Source organism: Pterocles gutturalis, unplaced genomic scaffold (assembly GCF_000699245.1).
Source record: "Pterocles gutturalis isolate BGI_N339 unplaced genomic scaffold, ASM69924v1 scaffold9387, whole genome shotgun sequence".
Taxonomy (NCBI): domain Eukaryota; kingdom Metazoa; phylum Chordata; class Aves; order Pterocliformes; family Pteroclidae; genus Pterocles; species Pterocles gutturalis.
In genome coordinates, this window is record NW_010107959.1 from 24,770 (window position 1) to 42,255 (window position 17,486).

The 17,486-nt window shown below is 45.3% G+C and overlaps 1 protein-coding gene across 1 annotated transcript in view; it reads right to left on the minus strand.

Annotated features, from left to right (window-relative positions):
* SCAP (SREBF chaperone) overlaps positions 1-13,374 on the minus strand; it is a gene marked incomplete at its 3' end in the record, with an annotated part of 38,114 nt that extends 24,740 nt beyond the window's left edge. The window contains exons 1-2 of the mRNA XM_010072445.1: positions 13,203-13,374; positions 1,495-1,624 (exon numbers count right to left, since the gene is read on the minus strand). Coding sequence (XP_010070747.1) covers positions 1,495-1,624; positions 13,203-13,324 — 252 coding nt within the window. The remainder of the gene's footprint in view (positions 1-1,494; positions 1,625-13,202) is intronic.
* Between the last annotated feature and the right edge of the window lie 4,112 nt (positions 13,375-17,486).

Here is a 17,486-nt window from a genome sequence, read left to right on the forward strand (position 1 = left end):
GGAATGAAAGGCAGGAACTCACTGCCTCTCAAAGCGCTGCCATTCTCCCAACCTGTGCTGATTCTGCTGTGTGCCATTCAAATCTTCCTGGTCTCTGTGCCCAGGCTGCTGATCCTGCTCCAGGGACTGCAGCCCTGACATGTCGTGGCAGGCCAGAACTTTTGTGCTCTATTAGCTGGACCAGGCAACAAACCAGAAGGGAAGATTTAATCAGCCAGCAGCAGCCCAAGTTAACAGCACAGTGCAAAAAGCTCTCGGTGGCACCAGGAGTGCAGAAGGCAGCAAATGATTTCAGTAACAGCGAGAAGAGCACACATGGAGAGAGTAGAGAGCTGGAGGCATCAAAAACATTATGCCAACAGGTAACTTCTACTTAAGAAAGGCCCTGGGATGAAAAACAACAATGCAGGTTACAAAGGGTGATTTTAGAATTGTTTCCTGATTTCCTGGTCCAGGTTACCAGCGCTCTTGGAAAGCAGCAGGGTTCCAGTTTGCTCATGCAAAAGAGAAATTGATTCCTCACCTTTAACATAAGGTTATAAGTCTAGTTTACCTGCATGATACATACCAGCCCATTAAAAAAAAACAAAAAAAAACCCACCAAAAACCAAAGCCCACTTTTAGATTATGCTCAATTCACCAGGTTCTTCATGCATCCCGACACTCCCTAGACCACACTGCAGCAGCTAGCTCCACAGCCAGAATCTTTGGCTACCTAAATTATAATTCAAATGTAAAACTCCTGACTGGGACCTTAAGAAAAAAGCCTATATCTTGGAGGTGAAGCCTAGACTTCACCTACATCATAAAAAAAAAAAACCCTGCTAGATGCAATATTTTAAAGCCAAAGGAGAGAAAATTGCAAGTGCTAAGGAGCTGGACAGTCTGTCTTCCACCTCCAGGCCAGACATTTCCCTTCTGACAGCTAGTTAGTGATCTCTGAAGGATAAGCTGGTTGAGAGCCAGAATCCAGATCCCTTTGGAGAGAGGATGACGACACCAAAACCACCATAGTAATTCCTGGCAGCATCTCCACGGAGAGTTACAGCAGCAAAGGTGACTAAAACCTGTCCTCACCCTCCAGAGGAGGCTGAGGGCAGGCATGTGAGGTGGTGTGTGTCCTGCTGCTCTAGAGAAACCGCATGACTTCATATGGCTTTAGGAAATTGGGGCCTGCTATGCCAGAACCCATCATTAAACTTATATAAAATCTAATAACACTTTTTAAAAGTGTACTAATTGCCTTAGATAAAGTTATCCTTGAAAACAGGCTCTTAAACAGCATTTCAGAGCTTTTAGCTCTTCCAAATGCCTAGCATCAATTTTTCTGTCAGAGTAAGACTAATACAAGACGAATACAGCCTAAGTTCAGCAGTTGCACAAAGCAACACGTCACCAGAAATATCTCCCACTGATGACAGTAAAGCGTAGGGAACCCAGCAGGGATGTTTCACCATCTCATCTCCCTCCCATACATCCCGGTGCAGGACTCACCCAGTCGGGACGCTCGCCGAGATCCCCTTGCTGCAGAGCGGCGTCGGGAGAGGGTGGAGAGTAATCCTTCACGGGGGTGCTGTACTCCACGGGTCCCGTGCCAGGCAGCGGCAGCTTCAGCAGTGGGTAACTGTGATTAAGACAAAGGCAAGAAACGTTGCACTTTGGGTTTAACTAGGATTTTAGACAGAAGAACTTCAAAAAATGAAAAATGAGCCCATTCCAGCTTAATCCAATCTCTGCAGGACAAGAGACGCAGCTGGGCTTCGGCTTTTATAGGAACTGTTTGATGTGTTTCCCCAACACAAGAGATAACGCAAATAAAAATCCTGGAAGAAAAAGAAGGGAAGTTCTTGCAGGACCTCACTGCAATTACTCTCCATCACCTGAAAGTTAGTAATGCTAAAACATGAAGTACAGCCACATCTCAACAATTTTGTAGCCCATGCAAAAATCAGACATTCATTGTATTCAGATGGCTGCTGTCCTGACCCAAGCCCTACCCTAATCACCCTTTCCTGACCCAAGCCCTATCCTAATCATCTAATTCTTCTCATTAAGATTCCAACTATTTCCAATATTTGCCATTGACTTAATTGGTCCTCAAAGGGCTTTTAACAGTAGGAATGAGACACCAAAAAAGCTCCGAAATATTTATCTTCTTGCTCCTTTGCTACTGCAATCTTCAGATTGTAGCAGCTAGCCCACAACAAATACTGCAAACTATTTGAAAGTTGAGGTATTGAGGTTTCAGAGTTTAGAATATTGGTTTTAGCTCCAGAGGTTCTCAAAAGTGATTAAAATCATATCAGAGCTGAACTGGTGGAAAAAGCAAGACTGCTGTTACAGAGATATCGACAAAGAGGCTGGACCTGTCAGCACCACAATGAACCCTAGAGTATAACTTCTGTCTTTTGTTGTCTGACACACAACACGCTATCAGGTCTTAAATTTCTGACGTATTATCCTGTTTATAGCTGAACTTTTCTTGCAATATTGCCAGAATAAGTATCAAGACGTTGGAATGGTTTTCGTGCAGTACTCTGCCCACTTCGTTAGGGGTTAGCCTCAATCATCAAAGGCCATGGAGGGGACAAGCACCAGCTACAGACAAGGTAAAAAGCTGAAAAGAGCAATGAAGTCAGAAGCAAAGCTTGTTGGATTTGCTGTTTTATTAGTCTGACAAAAGTACATCATCTAATTATTATCATTTCAGTGTGCAATGGGAGGGAAGATAAAAAAATAATGAAATCATGTTGTAATACATCAGAAAATGCCCAATGAAAGCCCCGATCTGCAGACATGACCCAGCCTCTTCTCTCTCACCAGCAGCAATCAGTTTTAGCCCTTCTCAACGACACATAGCACCTGCTTGTCACAAATGATCTGCTGAAAACAAAAGCCTGGGGGAGACACATACAGCAACCATCCCATGTCTGACTGAGGCTGAGACAGAGAGAAATTAAAATAATAAAATCCAGTCTGTGTGATAAATGAAACAGAATGAGTTGCACAGGTGACCGAGGAAGAATGATTTTTGTTTCACTCAATTATTTTGATGTTGATGACCAAGTGTTTCAAGAAAACTAAGGAAAACACTTTAGATTTACACCACACGCTTATCCAGAGGTGGATTCCCCTGTGCAATTGCCTGTCGCTTTTAAGGAGTCAGAACAATCATCTTTTCTAGAACTTATTCAAAATTCAAGGCACAAAACCAGCCAGCGCGTTGCAGAAGCAACAATGGGTCATGCCAATTTTGCCTCCCAAGCACTAGTGGAGCAGCTCAGGCTTCAGAAGTGACCTGGTCTCTTCTCTGGCTGAAGCTCCATCTCCAGGACCAGGCTCTTGTATGACACACCGAAACAACAGTGCCCGGGGCTGCACCTGACCAGCCTCCACATCCAGACGCTACAGGAAATGCCATGAGCAACGCAGCTGACGGCTGCATCTCCACGGTCAGCGGTGAAGAGCTGGCTGCTGCCAGAGGTCCGAGCTGTGGCTCCAAGTCCAGGGTGATGGAAACACTGAGCTCTTCTGGATGCTGAACATTTCACAAGGACTTCTTCCTTGGTTAGCAAGAGTCAGCTAGCCCTGCACACAATCCTACCTTGAAAACTCTTTCAACTCTTCTTTTCTTTCAAAGCAAAAACGCCCTATATCTTGGCAGAGGTCTAACGGATTTTTTTTCCACTTCCTGAAGACCTGCTGGGATGCAAGGATTGTGCCCTCTTACTACCTGCTAGGTATGGAAAACTCTTTTCTGTAGCCAGAGATTGATTTCAGTGAGTGCAATGAGCTCAGCCTCCAGAAGCAATAAATTCCTACACCCCCGGGAGATTATTGCATCCCTTCATCCCATTCGCCCACATCCAGCCTGGGGAACCTCATCCTGCTCATCCAGCAGAGCAGCTCTAAACCCAGCCTGAGCCGGGAAGAATGACCTCCAGAGGTGATGGCCAGCCTCATCAGCCTGTACGGCCACAGCTAGCCCAGTGGAGGCCACCAAAATGGTGATGTGGCAGGAGAACACGGTGCAGAAGGAGGCATTGGGTTAACTGGACTCATCCAGCCTCCCAATAAGCAGTTGTAGGCCAGCAGTAAAATCATCCCTGAGCTGACTTAAGGCTGAAGATACTCAGTCCTCAGCCTCTCCTCCTCCATTTACACTCCAGCTCCCCACTCCAACAGCTCTGCTGGACGTGCTCCAGTATGCCAACACCTTCCTCGTACTGCAGAGCCCCAGACTGGAGGCAGGACTGTGGCTTCACAAAGACCAAACAGAGGGAAGACTCCCTTCCTGAACCCCGCTGGCTACACCCTTGATAGTGCAGCCCAGGACGCAGCTGACCTTTCTGCCCATGGACACGCTGCCTGACTCACGTCGCACTTGTCCTTTCCAGCCTGTCCTGCTCCAGGGGCTTATTCCACTCCAGGCTGAGGGCTCTGCATTTGTCCTTTTGCCTTTGCTGAGCTTCCCGAGGCTCCTGTTGGTCCATCCTCCCAACGTGTCTCTGAGTGGCAACCATGCTCTCCACCCTACTGACTGCTCTCTCCCATGATCTATAAACTTGGTGAGCGTGCACTCTGCTCCTTCGTCTAGCTTGTTAACAGCGGTGTTAAACAGACCTCACCCCTGATCGTGGACTAGGGAGTTCACACGAACTGCTGGCAGAGCTCTGGGTGCAGCAACTTGCAGGATGGAGACAGGAGAACAGCCGGGAAGGGCGAATAACCTAGACTTCCACAGCTGTCTGCAAAATAACAACCTGGCCAAACCCATGGGTGTTTTGTCAGTATTGAGCATGTCACATCAAGCAGATCTGGGTCCTGTTACACGCTTTTCTGTGCTTGAAGCCACAAAGGAAGGCTTTAAGGTGCCAGCTTACATACCACAGAAACTTGGATTAAAAAGTGTTTCTATATTTAAAAAACCCCTAGCCTCTGGAGATGGTTCTCAGTTGCTCCACCAGGTCAGTCCTCATCCACTGGTATCTTTACACCTGAATAAAATCACTTCATGGCCAAAAAACACGCCTGTGGCCAGAGTAGAGTGGCGATGCGCGTCAGCTCCTCTGCTATTGAACGATTTCCTCCTACATACGTACATGCTGCTCACAGCAGCCAGGGCTTAACTACGGAAGCCACCTGAGAAGAGGGGAAGGAGGAAAGTTCATCTAAACAATGGCAATTTTATACAGGTTCCACTTAGCTTGGGGTTACCTCGGAGAAAGACGTAAGACCGGGCAGGCTGCCTGAGGGCAGCTAACAGGAAGGTTAGCTGAGAATTCAGTATTTGTTTTTTCTGTGTTAAGAAAGAGTTTGATTTTCTGTAGAGGGGAAGAAGCAAACCACTCCCATCCTGAGGTGCAAGCCGCCTCCCAAAATACAGGACACAGCAGCTCACAGCTCCTTAATGGCTGTTTTAAATGATCAAGGGGCTTTTGTTTTGTTGGGTTTTATTTTTCATCTCAGTATTTTAAAACTTGTCAAAAACATTTGAAAGTACATTCAAAATGCAGTGGAGGACAGAACACAGTCTTGGAAGACTCAAGGGCAACAAAATGAGGGGAAGAACAAAAGGGACATTTCTGACAGAAGAGAAAAAAAATCTAGAGATGTCTGCGCATTGCTGAGGACTGCATCCTCCTGCAGCTGTCAGCAAACCAAGGCAACAAACTCCCATATCCCACCATCCTCTTCAGGTCTGGTATCTAAAATCAACTTCAGCATCTCCCTGCCATTTGACTAAATCACGACTCTGGAACAGGATTTATGCCATAGGAAAAGATCTATATGCTCCCTACAATCCATATTTTTAATCCACCCCTACAGTAGGCAAGGAAGAGGCAAGTGACATCTAACCACAGTTATTCAGACTGTCTACCTCTTGCTCGTGTGACACACAACAGCGTTAGATTTCCTCCATCCAGTCTGCAGTCCCCTAGAAGCTAATGAGTCCTAATTCTAACTCATCACTGCTAAAGACAGTGAGGCAACACTCTGGAGCCATGGCTTTACTCTTACAGGTTATTACCTTCACCCAGAGCAAGAGCTTTTGTCTTTGGTGATCTTCATATGTTTTAAAGAGGGTAGATTTAGACATAAGGAGGAAATGTTTTCCTGTGCGAGTGGTGAGGCAGTGGCCCAGGGTGCCCAGAGAAGCTGTGGATGCCCCATCCCTGGAGGGGTTCAAGGCCAGCCTGGATGAGGCTTTGGGCAACCTGGGCTAGTGGGAGGGGTCCCTGCCCATGGCAGGGGGTGGCACTGGGTGGGCTTTGAGGTCCCTTCCCACCCAGACCAGTCTGGAATTCTACGATTTTATATTTTACTGAAACTAAAAGAGCTGTGGCAGCCGCGGTATGAGAAGACACCAATGTGCACCCACCAGGAACAGGACTTCCTAGCAGATCGTCTAGCACGCACACACAAAAAAAGGCTGAGACTATTTTTTATTATAATCCTCATTTTCAGCAACTGTCTTCAGAGAAAAGGTGCCACAGAAAACCCATATTTAAGATTTAAATAAAAGATTAAAACAGACCCCGTTGTCTATCCCCTCCTATGTTTAGCCTCTACAGTCCTGACTGCCACATGATCTAGACAGTGCAGATCGCTCACGGCGTTGTTTTGCAGCAGAGCTCAGGAACAAGACCTACCACTCTTGGGACTCTCTTCAAAAGCTCCCTCATCTTGAGCCAACTACAACATAAATACATCCCCACAAGGGAGGCAGGGATATTTATTTCCTTATATCACAGTGCTCTTTGAGGAGTCATGTTTATAAAAGGTTTTGAGAATGTCTGATGGAAGAACACACAAAATACACACTCTAGATTACACTTATTGTAAATTATTTCAGTAAGATGCTAAAATTTTAGTTTTGGAATTTATTTAGCCTTATATAGATGGTATCAGCTGATCTGGTCAGAGATATCACAGACAGACTGACAGCAGAGAGAAAAAAAGGGCAGAGTAAGAATCACCCAATGACACCAAGAAATTCAGTAGACCTACGCGTCAGACATCAATGTTGGAGCATCTTTTAAGTAGAGTAAAAAAACAAACCTGAGCTGTCAGAAGCATCCTGGCTTCCCACAGACACTGAAGACTGCAAGGATTCCGAGATGTGACACGCCTAGATCCCTTCCATGGGCACTTCCTACCAAATGCAAGAACTGCTCCAAGGGAGTTCTAGTGTTCAGGTTTGGTTCTCCTCACATTTCTCTTTGTTAGAGACTTTTTCGACCATCAAAGAAAGAGGTGAACACCACAATGGAAAGGACAGAGAAAGGAGGGAAGAAAAGTAGAATCTAAAAGAGGTGACAGGAAAGCTCGAAAATAAGTTTTAGTTTTTAAAAAGCTTATTTTTAGATGCTCATGGGGCAGTGCAGCCTGACACCCTTCTGCAAATATCAAGTAAAGGAAAAACAGATCCCGTACATGTTGGTGTTGCTGAATTCAAGCAAGACTGCATTTTAGTTACCAAGCATGAGGTAGGTTCAAGCAAAAATGTTCATCCAACTACTTTACATATTTTCAAGACAACTTCAAGGGCCAAGATGGAGACCTGCCAGGTCAGCCCGAGGCAGCTGGCAACTCAACAGAACTGCAAACCCTAAACCTGCATATTCCTCCTCCTCAGAATCAAAGCGGAGATCACCACCACCCCAGAATAGTCTTTGGCTGGTGAATATGAAGGCAAGTAGAGAGTTGCCAGGTCTTGGGTAACAGCGAAAGCGGTGATATATTGCCTTAAAATAGCTGCCACCTCCATTCCGCACACTGAGGAACAAGTTTTAGCCTGTTTCCAGCCCAAACTACCACAAAGATAGAACAACCTCAACACCTATTGCCAATGACAGATATGAATTTGAAAAAAAACCCTGTGCCAGAGGGTAGAGAAGGCTAGAAATTCAGCAGCAACAGTTCCCTTTTTAGCCTTGGTAAGCACATAAACAATACCTGTTTCTGAATAAACGATGTTTGCTTTGCCCGGTTTCCCACTGACAGGACCCTCAAAAATCGGCACAGCAAAAGTAAAGATTCCCCTTGCTCTGCGCTGACAGTTTCCTTTTTTTTTTGTGAAGCGGAACAAAGGTCTTCTTACACAGAACTTACTTCTAGTTTCATCATGTGGTCCCACAGGGGACTGTATTCTCTGTGGATTTGGAACACAGAGAGTCTGTCAGCAACTCAGCTCCATGGGTTATCACAGAAGGTAGCACAAGGTGTAAGATGGTGAAGTGTTCTTTCTTGAAAGACACGTATAGAATCATAAAACAGTCTGAATTGGAAGAGATTTCTGAAGATCATCTAGTGCCACCCTCCTGTCATGGGCAGGGACCCCTCCCACTAGCCCAGGTTGCCCAAAGCCTCATCCAGCCCGGCCCTGACCCCCTCCAGGGATGTGGCATCCACAGCTTCTCTGGGCAACCTGGGCCACTGCCTCACCACCCGCACAGGAAAACATTTCTTCCTCATATTTAGTCTAAATCTCCCCTCTTTCAGTTTAAAACCATTACCGCTTGCCCTATCACAACAGTATGCACATCCACACAAAGGGCTCTGGTTCCAGACAGTTCTACGGTTCTGCAGCAGCAAAACCCAGTGCTTCAGTCAAATAATGACACCTGCAAAGACTCACCCTGTTCAATTCTCCTAAACCTGCTTCCCAGGGTAAGTAATTTGATTTTCAATGCTTTAACTAAAAAGCATTCTTCAGAACTACACAGCAATTTCAAATTTATCCTTATTACCAGATTTTATAGGGATCATCTCTTCTTCTCTGAGCTGGGGAGGAGGAAGTACTCTTGTGTCAGAGGTTTAAGCAGCACTCTCACTCTACTAGGATAAAAAAAAATTAAAAAACGGACTCATGGAGGTAAGTTTGTCCCTGTAAAGAACAGGAATCCTTCTTAACGCAGATCCATTTAAACGCAGTGATAAAAACAAGTGTCACCTATTTTTCCCAATACCCAACCCAAACTTCCCCTGGTGCAACTTGAGGACATTTCCTCTTGTCCTGTCACTCGTTACTTGTCAGAAGAGACCAACCCCCCCTCCTCACACCCTCCTTTCAGGCAGTTGTAGAGAGTGATGAGGTCTCCTCTCAGCCTCCTCTTCTCCAGACTGAACCCCCCCAGCTCCCTCAGCCGCTCCTCGTCAGCCCTGTGCTCCAGACCCTTCCCCAGTTCCGTTGCCCTTCTCTGGCCCTGCTCCAGCCCCTCAATGTCCTTCTTGTGGGGAGGGGCCCAAAACTGACCCCAGGATTCACGGTGCGGCCTCATCAGTGCCAAGTACAGGGGACTATCACTGCCCTGGTCCTGCTGGCCACACTATTGCTGATACAGGCCAGGATGCCGTTGGCCTCCTTGGCCACCTGGGCACATGCCAGCTCCTGTTCAGCCGGCTGTCGCCCAGCACCCCCAGGTCCTTCTCCAGCCACTCTTCCCCAAGCCTGTAGCATTGCAGGGGGTGGCTGTGACCCAAGTGCAGGACCCGGCACTGAGCCTTGTTGAACCTTCGATGGATGTGATTTAAAATAATTGCTACAATTTCCTGCCTCACCCCATGTGGGTGAAGTTTCACTGTATCTGAGGAGAAGACTTGCTTAGGAGGACTGTAGCACAGCACGGTCTGAAAAGCTACTGACTATCTTGCTCCAGGTTTACGCGGTCGCAGTCCCTACCCATTCGTTAGGGGATTAGCTTTCAAACAGTTGCACAAGCCACAGAGCTAACAACTGCGTGCAGCCACACACCACAAATATCAGATCACTCCACACACAGCAAACAAGGAGGAGGCATCTCTCAGACTTCTAAGGATATTTATCAAGTGCTCACTGTGGAGAGCAGCCCCAGAATGTCAGCTCTGGCAAGAAAACACCCAAATTCTAGTTAAAGTCAAGGAGCCTGAAATACAATATACTTGGTAATGCAGCTTCATTGCAAGTGGATATAATTTTTATTTTGTGTTTTAAATGAATGAACAATGTGGACTGCACTGCAAAACGACCCAGCCCCAAGAAAACAGGAACTGCTCTCAAATCACTCGATAGCAGGGATCTGTATCCCCTTTAGCACCACTTCCTTTTTCCACTTGAAAAAACAGAAGGTGTAAGGAAGGAAGCATTGGTGAAGGGGACACTCAGATAAATCAACACCTCGATAAATCATCAACTTGACTCTTACATTGGAGGAATTGAAAAGGGAGCTTAAAACCAAGTCTCCTAAACTGTTTTGCATGGCACAGCTCCTTTATAAACTTCACACACAGACGGAACGACAGACAGTTGAGGTTGGAAAGTTGCTCTGGATATCAGCCAGGTGTTCGCCACAGCAGGCGGCTCAGGGCTGTGTCCACGTGGCTCTTCAGAGGATGGAGTCTCCATCCCCTCTCTGGGATTCCTTCTCCGATTTTTAACAACCCTAAAGTAAAATGTATGTTCTTATTTATAGCCAAAATCTGTGTTTCAGCTTGTGCCCGTTGCCTCGTGTCCTGTCACGGGGCTCCCACTGAGCAGTGAGCCTGGCTCCCATCTCTTTACACCCTCTCCTCATATATTTAAATATGGTGAAAAGATCCCAAGTCTTCTCTTCTCCAGGCTGAACACTCCCAGCTCTCTCAGCCTTTCCTCACAGGAGAGATGCTCCAGTCCCTTCATCATATTCACGGCCCTTTGCTGGACTCCTTGACCAACACCACATCCTCCCTTTAACACGGAGCCCAGCACTGGACCCAGCACTCCCAGTGTGGCCTCACCAGTGCAGAAGGGAAGGACCACCTCCCTCGACTTGCTGGCAGCACTCTCCCCGACGCAACCCAGGATACTCTGGGTCACCTTTGCCATGAGGGCATACAGGTGGCTCCTGCTCAATCTGGTGTCCACCAGGACCTCTGTTCTGCAAAGCTGCTTTCCAGAGAGCTCACCCTCTGTCTGAAGAGATGCCTGGGGTTAGTCTTGCTTTTACACTTCCTGTTGTTGAACTTCCTGAGGTTCCTCTCTGCCCGTTTCTCCAGCAGTGCAGCCAGCTGGTGTATCAGCCACTCTCGCCAGCTTTCATCCAGCCACTTCATCCAGTTTTCCACTTTCCAGTTCATGATACATGAAGTTGATATCACCTGCAACTTTGCTGAGGGTGTAATCTGCTCTATCATCCAGGTCAATAAGGAAGAGGACCTCAGGCTCAAACTAAGAGAAGACCTGAAGACCTCAACCCAAAACTAAGCTGCCAATAAATATCTCAGATTATCCTGTGCACAGATATCCTGTCAGAGTTCAGTCTTACCACTCAAGTGTAGAAGGGCTGCACCCTGGAATAGGTTTGACCTAGTTAGTAATGCCACTTCTCAAGCCAGAATTAACACCCAGTTAACACCAGTTAATACAGAGCAGCTCAGAACAGGAACTGAAACATCCCCAAAAATTGCTTCTAAAGAGGGAGCACTTGACCCATGCCGCACTTCAATTTTTTTTGCCAAGGTACTCTTGCTCTCAAAGGGTGTCACGGTATTTTTATATCCCTGTCTCTCCTAGGGCAATTATTTGCTTTTCTAAAGAGTTACTGAAGCTCATTAAAGAAAATATAGACAGTTCACTTTATGTTTGATCATGTCTTAGACAAGTTTCTGCAGCCTAAAAGAAACCAGTAACTGCAGAACCCCAAAAACCAGCACCGAGTAATGCAGACACCTGCCAGAGACAACCTGGTTTGAAGCTTCAGGGACATGGTAGAAACACCTTAATTCACACTGCTCTAAAAACATGTGTCTGTGCTGTCTTTATAGCCACGAGTTCTGACCTAGTGGGCACAAGGTTCCCAAGAAGTACGAGGACAGCTGCTAGTAATCCTAGATCAGATTTCCTCCTGTCCGGGAAATCCTAAATTTAGGAAAGGGAGTAAGCATGCAGTTTCTATTTGGATCCCTCCCAAAATACAACATTTGTATGGATAAACATTTTATAGTGAAGCAGTTAAACCTGCATTTACCCCAGCAACAGCACCTGAAAGATAAGTGAAAACAGGAACCTAACATGACTGGAAGCTCCGAGGAAGCGATAAGCAAGCAAGAGAGTGCTGTGGCAATTCCAGACTCACAGTGGAACTCTGTTTTGGCTAATGCATGCCTGATATGTGAAAGCAGCATCCAGCAAAGCTGAAGTCAAAATATAGAGCCATAACTTGCAACCATATCGACAAACAGAACGTAGAATCCACTTTTTTGGACCTTGTAGAAGCTTCATATTTCTACAGCAGAAAAGATCTGAAAATAAAACCATTATCACTGACAGTTACAAGAATTCATATGAAGCAGTAAAAAAAAAAAATCAGGAAAGCAATGCCTCAATTGCTGCTCACAACCCTCACAAGTCATAGCATGAGAAGTGATCTCACAGGTTTTTGATACATGAAAACAACTGCTCCAATAATCTTTTAACAGCAGATGTTAAAAGAAGTCTGTCTTACCCTCAGCGATGCTCTAAGACAGATTTACATTTGTATCTGTATCAACACAGGTGGAGCTCTTCTAAAGCTCAAAAGAGTACCTCATCACATAAGGTTTATTTTGACCAATAGAGACAGGATAGTTAGAATCGAAACCTTGATGGCAGAATGTGTCTGTGCACATGTGTGTGTGCACAGATCTGAGCACAGAAGTTTTCTCAACTCCTGCAGTAATAATGCCTCAGTGGAAATTAAGAGGCTGTGCACCATTTCTGATCATGACACTATATTCAGCTGCAACTCGTATCCAAATTAGAGTCCGTAAGGACATCAGGGAATACACAACAACAAACACATGCACACCAAGGCAAGGGTGGAAAAAGAATAGTACAAGATTCAGGGAGAACAGAATAGGCAAGTATGGAAAGAAAGATCAACTTTCCTTCTCCCCATGTTTAATTTATGGTTTTCGAGTCCACTACCAGGTGTCTGGGGATTACTTTTATTTTACTTATTGCTTTACTTGCCTCACTTATCAATCAGTTTTTGCTATTAACTTATTAAACCACACAAAGATACTTCAACCCTATCTTTTCTTTTGTCCCACATAAATAGATAACAAAAATCTACTACTTTGGGAAAAGAAAAAACCAAACTTCTGGGATAGCCCACAAGACACAGAACCCTGAACGCATTCACGGCATTGCTCTGAGAACTCCACCAAGCAGCAGCACCCTGTGACGACAAAGTGTGACTCACCAGCAGGCCAGAATGCAGAACCCCGTGAAGAGGATGATGGGAATGGGGTAGGAAGCGCACAGCAGCCCGTGGTTGTAGAACGCCCGCGATATCCTCTCGCGCAGTTTTTCAGTCAGGGTCATCCTCAACTGTCGTCACCTAGCTGCCATCCCGAAAGACATCAGGGGCTCAGGCAATTCCAGCATGTGCAACACTTCAGCAAAGGCACTGTATCCAGCTAGAAATTGGAAAGAAAGCAAGCTCATGAGAAAAATAAAGAAATACAAGGAAAATAAATGTTACCAACCTGTTTTAGAAAGACTTCCAGCACTGTGCCTCCTCAGAAGAAAAGGAGGAGAAACACACCACACGCTGAGCACTTGCCACGAGCCTACAGGCACTCTGATCAAATTATTGGGTTTTGCTGAGGGGAGGGAAGGGCAGAAAACATGAGCAGGGAGCCAACACCAGCCAAACAGATGTCAGGCACCGCTGCCATGAGCTGCCGGTCAGAGAAAACACACAGGAACAGAGCTAGGAACCAAACCGTCTGAAAGGAAGGAAGAAAAGGAGCTTAGCAGTAAAAGAATTAAGCAGTACTCTGAGGAGATGCCAAAATGCCAATTAGTAAAGAAGGATTGAGGCTAGCTGTCAGCAGCACGGTCTCGAGGGAAGTGCTCTTGGACACCAACTGAAGCACTTGCAGGGCGAGAGCTTTAACTGTTAGCAACAGACCAGGAACAGAAGAGCCCAGAACAGGTTTCACAGCTCAGACAATCTCTTTGCACGGGGAACGAGGGAGGATAAACAGCCACAGTTCAGAAGACTAAGCCAGAGGATGCTACACCGTAAAATAAACTAACGCAGATGCTTCTCATCAAAACGTATTTTGACTTGACCGCAAGACTTACGAGTAGCCTGTTTGCCAAGTGCAAACTGAACTGCGGATGTCAAAACTGGTCAAAACTTGAACTTGGAATTTGATTTACAGAGTAAAAAAAACGCACTATAAAAAGCCCTAAGAAAAGGTGAAGATAATAAATCGAAAGAAAGCACAAATCAAAATTCTAGGAAAGATGGAGCAGAAGAAACCTACTTTTTTTTAAAATCTCAAGCTAAATGCAAAGCATATGGTTCACAACAGTGCTCGCAGAAGTGAAAGTCCTGAATGCAAGACAGATTTCTCCCTACAGTTCAAAGCCCTGATTATCCAAGATTTTTATCTGAGAGGAAATAAAGATATTTTTCCTGGCTTCTCCAGAATAAGATAACAAGATACCCACAGCATACAACATAATTGACTTTGTCCACAGGAGAAGGCCATTGAAGAGCATGCCAGAGAATTCAATACACAACCCAAACCCAGGCTACCCCATTAAAACCAGCTGGCCATTAGACAGCTTGAACAACTCACCTTCACCATCTTAAATGGAAAAAAAATATTAGAGGAGAAGGTCTGAGAGGTTCACACAGGCATGAAACCCATTAGGGATTTCTATACATATCTGGCTTAGGAGCTCTGTAAGCCTCAAATATTTAAAAGCTGGGGGAGGTACCACAGGTGCTGGTTTGTTTTTTATTCTCTCCTAAGCATCCACTTTCAGCTATATGGGAGAGACCATACGGGGAAGACAAACCTTAAGTAGAGCCATTATGCTTTTAATTTCAGATTTAACTCTATGTCATGCCCACAGGACCATTTTTACAATCATCTACCTAATTTCTTCCCCCAGTAATGCAACTAAAAATAACCATATTTTGAGCAACAGAGGCAGCAGTATAGTGGCCTAATGACCAAACGGAAAACCTGGATAAATATTTTTGCTCATACTTTTCAGCAAGGCACTATATCCTTCCATAGGGATCAACATAACTTTCTTAGTCATAGGCTATTTCAGTTTGCCTGCAGTCCAGGCAGGAACGTTCCAGGATTTTGGGAGAGGGGAAGGATGAGAAGTGTGCTCTTGCTGCCCGGAGACCTTGTAATGCAAGGGACATACACTTAGAAATTGCAGCAATTACATCAGGAAAAGCTCAATTTTCAACATTTAGCTTATTTTGATCCAGTGGCAAATATGACCTGTTCAAATCAAGTCCAAGGCAGATGTAAAAAAGACAATTAAAAAAAATTAAAGGTGCACTGAAATCCCCAGAAATGCAGACTTTCTACTCCAGGACTCAGGAGAAATTAGAAAAAATAAATTTTAATTTAACATTTCAATTACAAAGCTATCTTCCAGAGCTGTCCATAGAGTGGGAATAATGCAGAGAGTCCCTGCATACACAAGCCTCCCACTCAGAACAGACCAGAGAAAATAATAATCCAAAAATACCTTTTGAATAAATTGCAGTAACCAAACTGAAAATTCACAGTCTGTGTCACTGGAATTGGAAAAGAAATTGCCAAAAACTATACTGGAACTGAAACACTCAGGGCTTCAACCCACTGTCAATTTTTTCAGCATGAGTCTTGCTGGAGCTAGGGAGCGTTATGTTGGGGCTCACACACAGGCCATATCCCTAATCTAAGGGGAGAAGACAAAGGAAATACTAAATAATCCTTAAAAGCAAAGCACACTGCAAACCCTCTGGCAGTCAGCACCCAGACTCCATGGCTGTCCCACCTCGGAGGATCTGATCCCTTGTGACAGGAACAGACTGACCTGATGGCCCAGCCTAAGCAAGCAGAGAGGGGAAAAATTAATATGCCCCATTTACAGCCCCATTTAATTAGAAATAAAAAGTGTATGAATGCTGCAAATGCAAGAATTGGAATTATGAGAAAAGTTTCAAGCACTAGAAGGCAGTTGGGCTAGACTTCATTGTAGGTCCCTTCCAACTGAAATATTCTATTCTAACTAGTCACAGAAATGGGAAGGGGACAAAAAATTCCCAAGTTTAGACTATTTAAACATTCAAGTGGCTATACATAATATACACAACATAAAGCATAGGTCAAACATGAAGAAAAGTTCTCATCCTTAAGAAACAGCATCACCGCAGCAGCGTTCAGAACAAGGCAGGCTCAGATGGACACCGCCCTGGCAAAGCAGGGACGCTTCTGCTTCCCCTCCCACCTCCTGCAGGCAGCTCATCTTTGGCTGGGACGGACCTCAAGAACCAGTTTCCTCACGTGCTGTGCAAATGGCATCCTGCCTTCATCCCCACAGTTCAAGTTCATGGAATTAGATTCTCCACCTTTACCTTAAAGTGGAAACAAGCTGCTGTTCCTGATGGACACGGGTCTCTAGAGCACCAGCTCCTCCCAACAGCTAACCAGTGACCTGGGTATCCACAAAAACCTGGGTGCTGCAGTCTAGAAAGAAATGACCAAGCAGATCTGATCTTGCCGTAGGGCCGGGTGGCAGGATCAGACCATCCCTTCCAACCTCTGTAACTTGGGAACAGCACATATGTTCTACTTCTATGGCAGAACACCAGAACCGGCTCTTTGACCAGGCTTCCAACAGCAATTTTCACCACTAGCATTGCACTGGGAGCCGTTTTTACTAATTGCAAAGAGGAAAACATTGCATTTGCTTGCTTCTCCTAATGCGAAACATCAGCACTCATTAAGAAGAAAACATTAAGCATCCCAAAGCTAATATTTGCTTATTAGGTTTTTTGGAGTTGCATATTAAATTATGAAATCTTTATTAGCTTTATGCTATGACAGCACTCATAAAAGTTAGAAGCAGGAACCATTCCTATTCATTTTTGCAAATATTAGCTAACTCTAAATAAACCCTCTGATTTTAGGACAAATGTCAGAGGAGAATCCATTCAGAGCATTTCTTTCTTTTTGCATGACTGCAAATCCAAGAGGAAGTTTGACTGCAAACAAGAGGACATCAGGGTGTGTCCTTAACCTTGCAACACAAGACATTGTCTTTCTGGTTCACTTCAGGTGCAAGTGACAGATACATAGTGAAGTTCAGAGATAGATCACGGGAAATAAAAGCAAACAGCAGGCTTGAAAGAACAAGGATTGGCTTTTAAAGTCTCTTAATTTCCAAACTAAGCAATCGCTTAGACTGTCTAATCCTTCCTTCCATTTCCAGAAGGGTAAAACATTATTATTGCCAGGATTACACCAACTCAGCTCTCCACGAGTGTGATTTCTGCGAGGATGCTTTTCCCCCCACACACATCCAGTTCCAAGGGTCCATGTACCCACAGCACCTCCCATGGGAACTGTTACCCGGGGGCTGGCTGCAGCAGCGGTGGGATGGGGGAGCAAGGATCGGGGGCCTGTGGAAGGAGCACAGGTCCTGCACCGAGGTTACTCATCCATGCCTTGAGAAA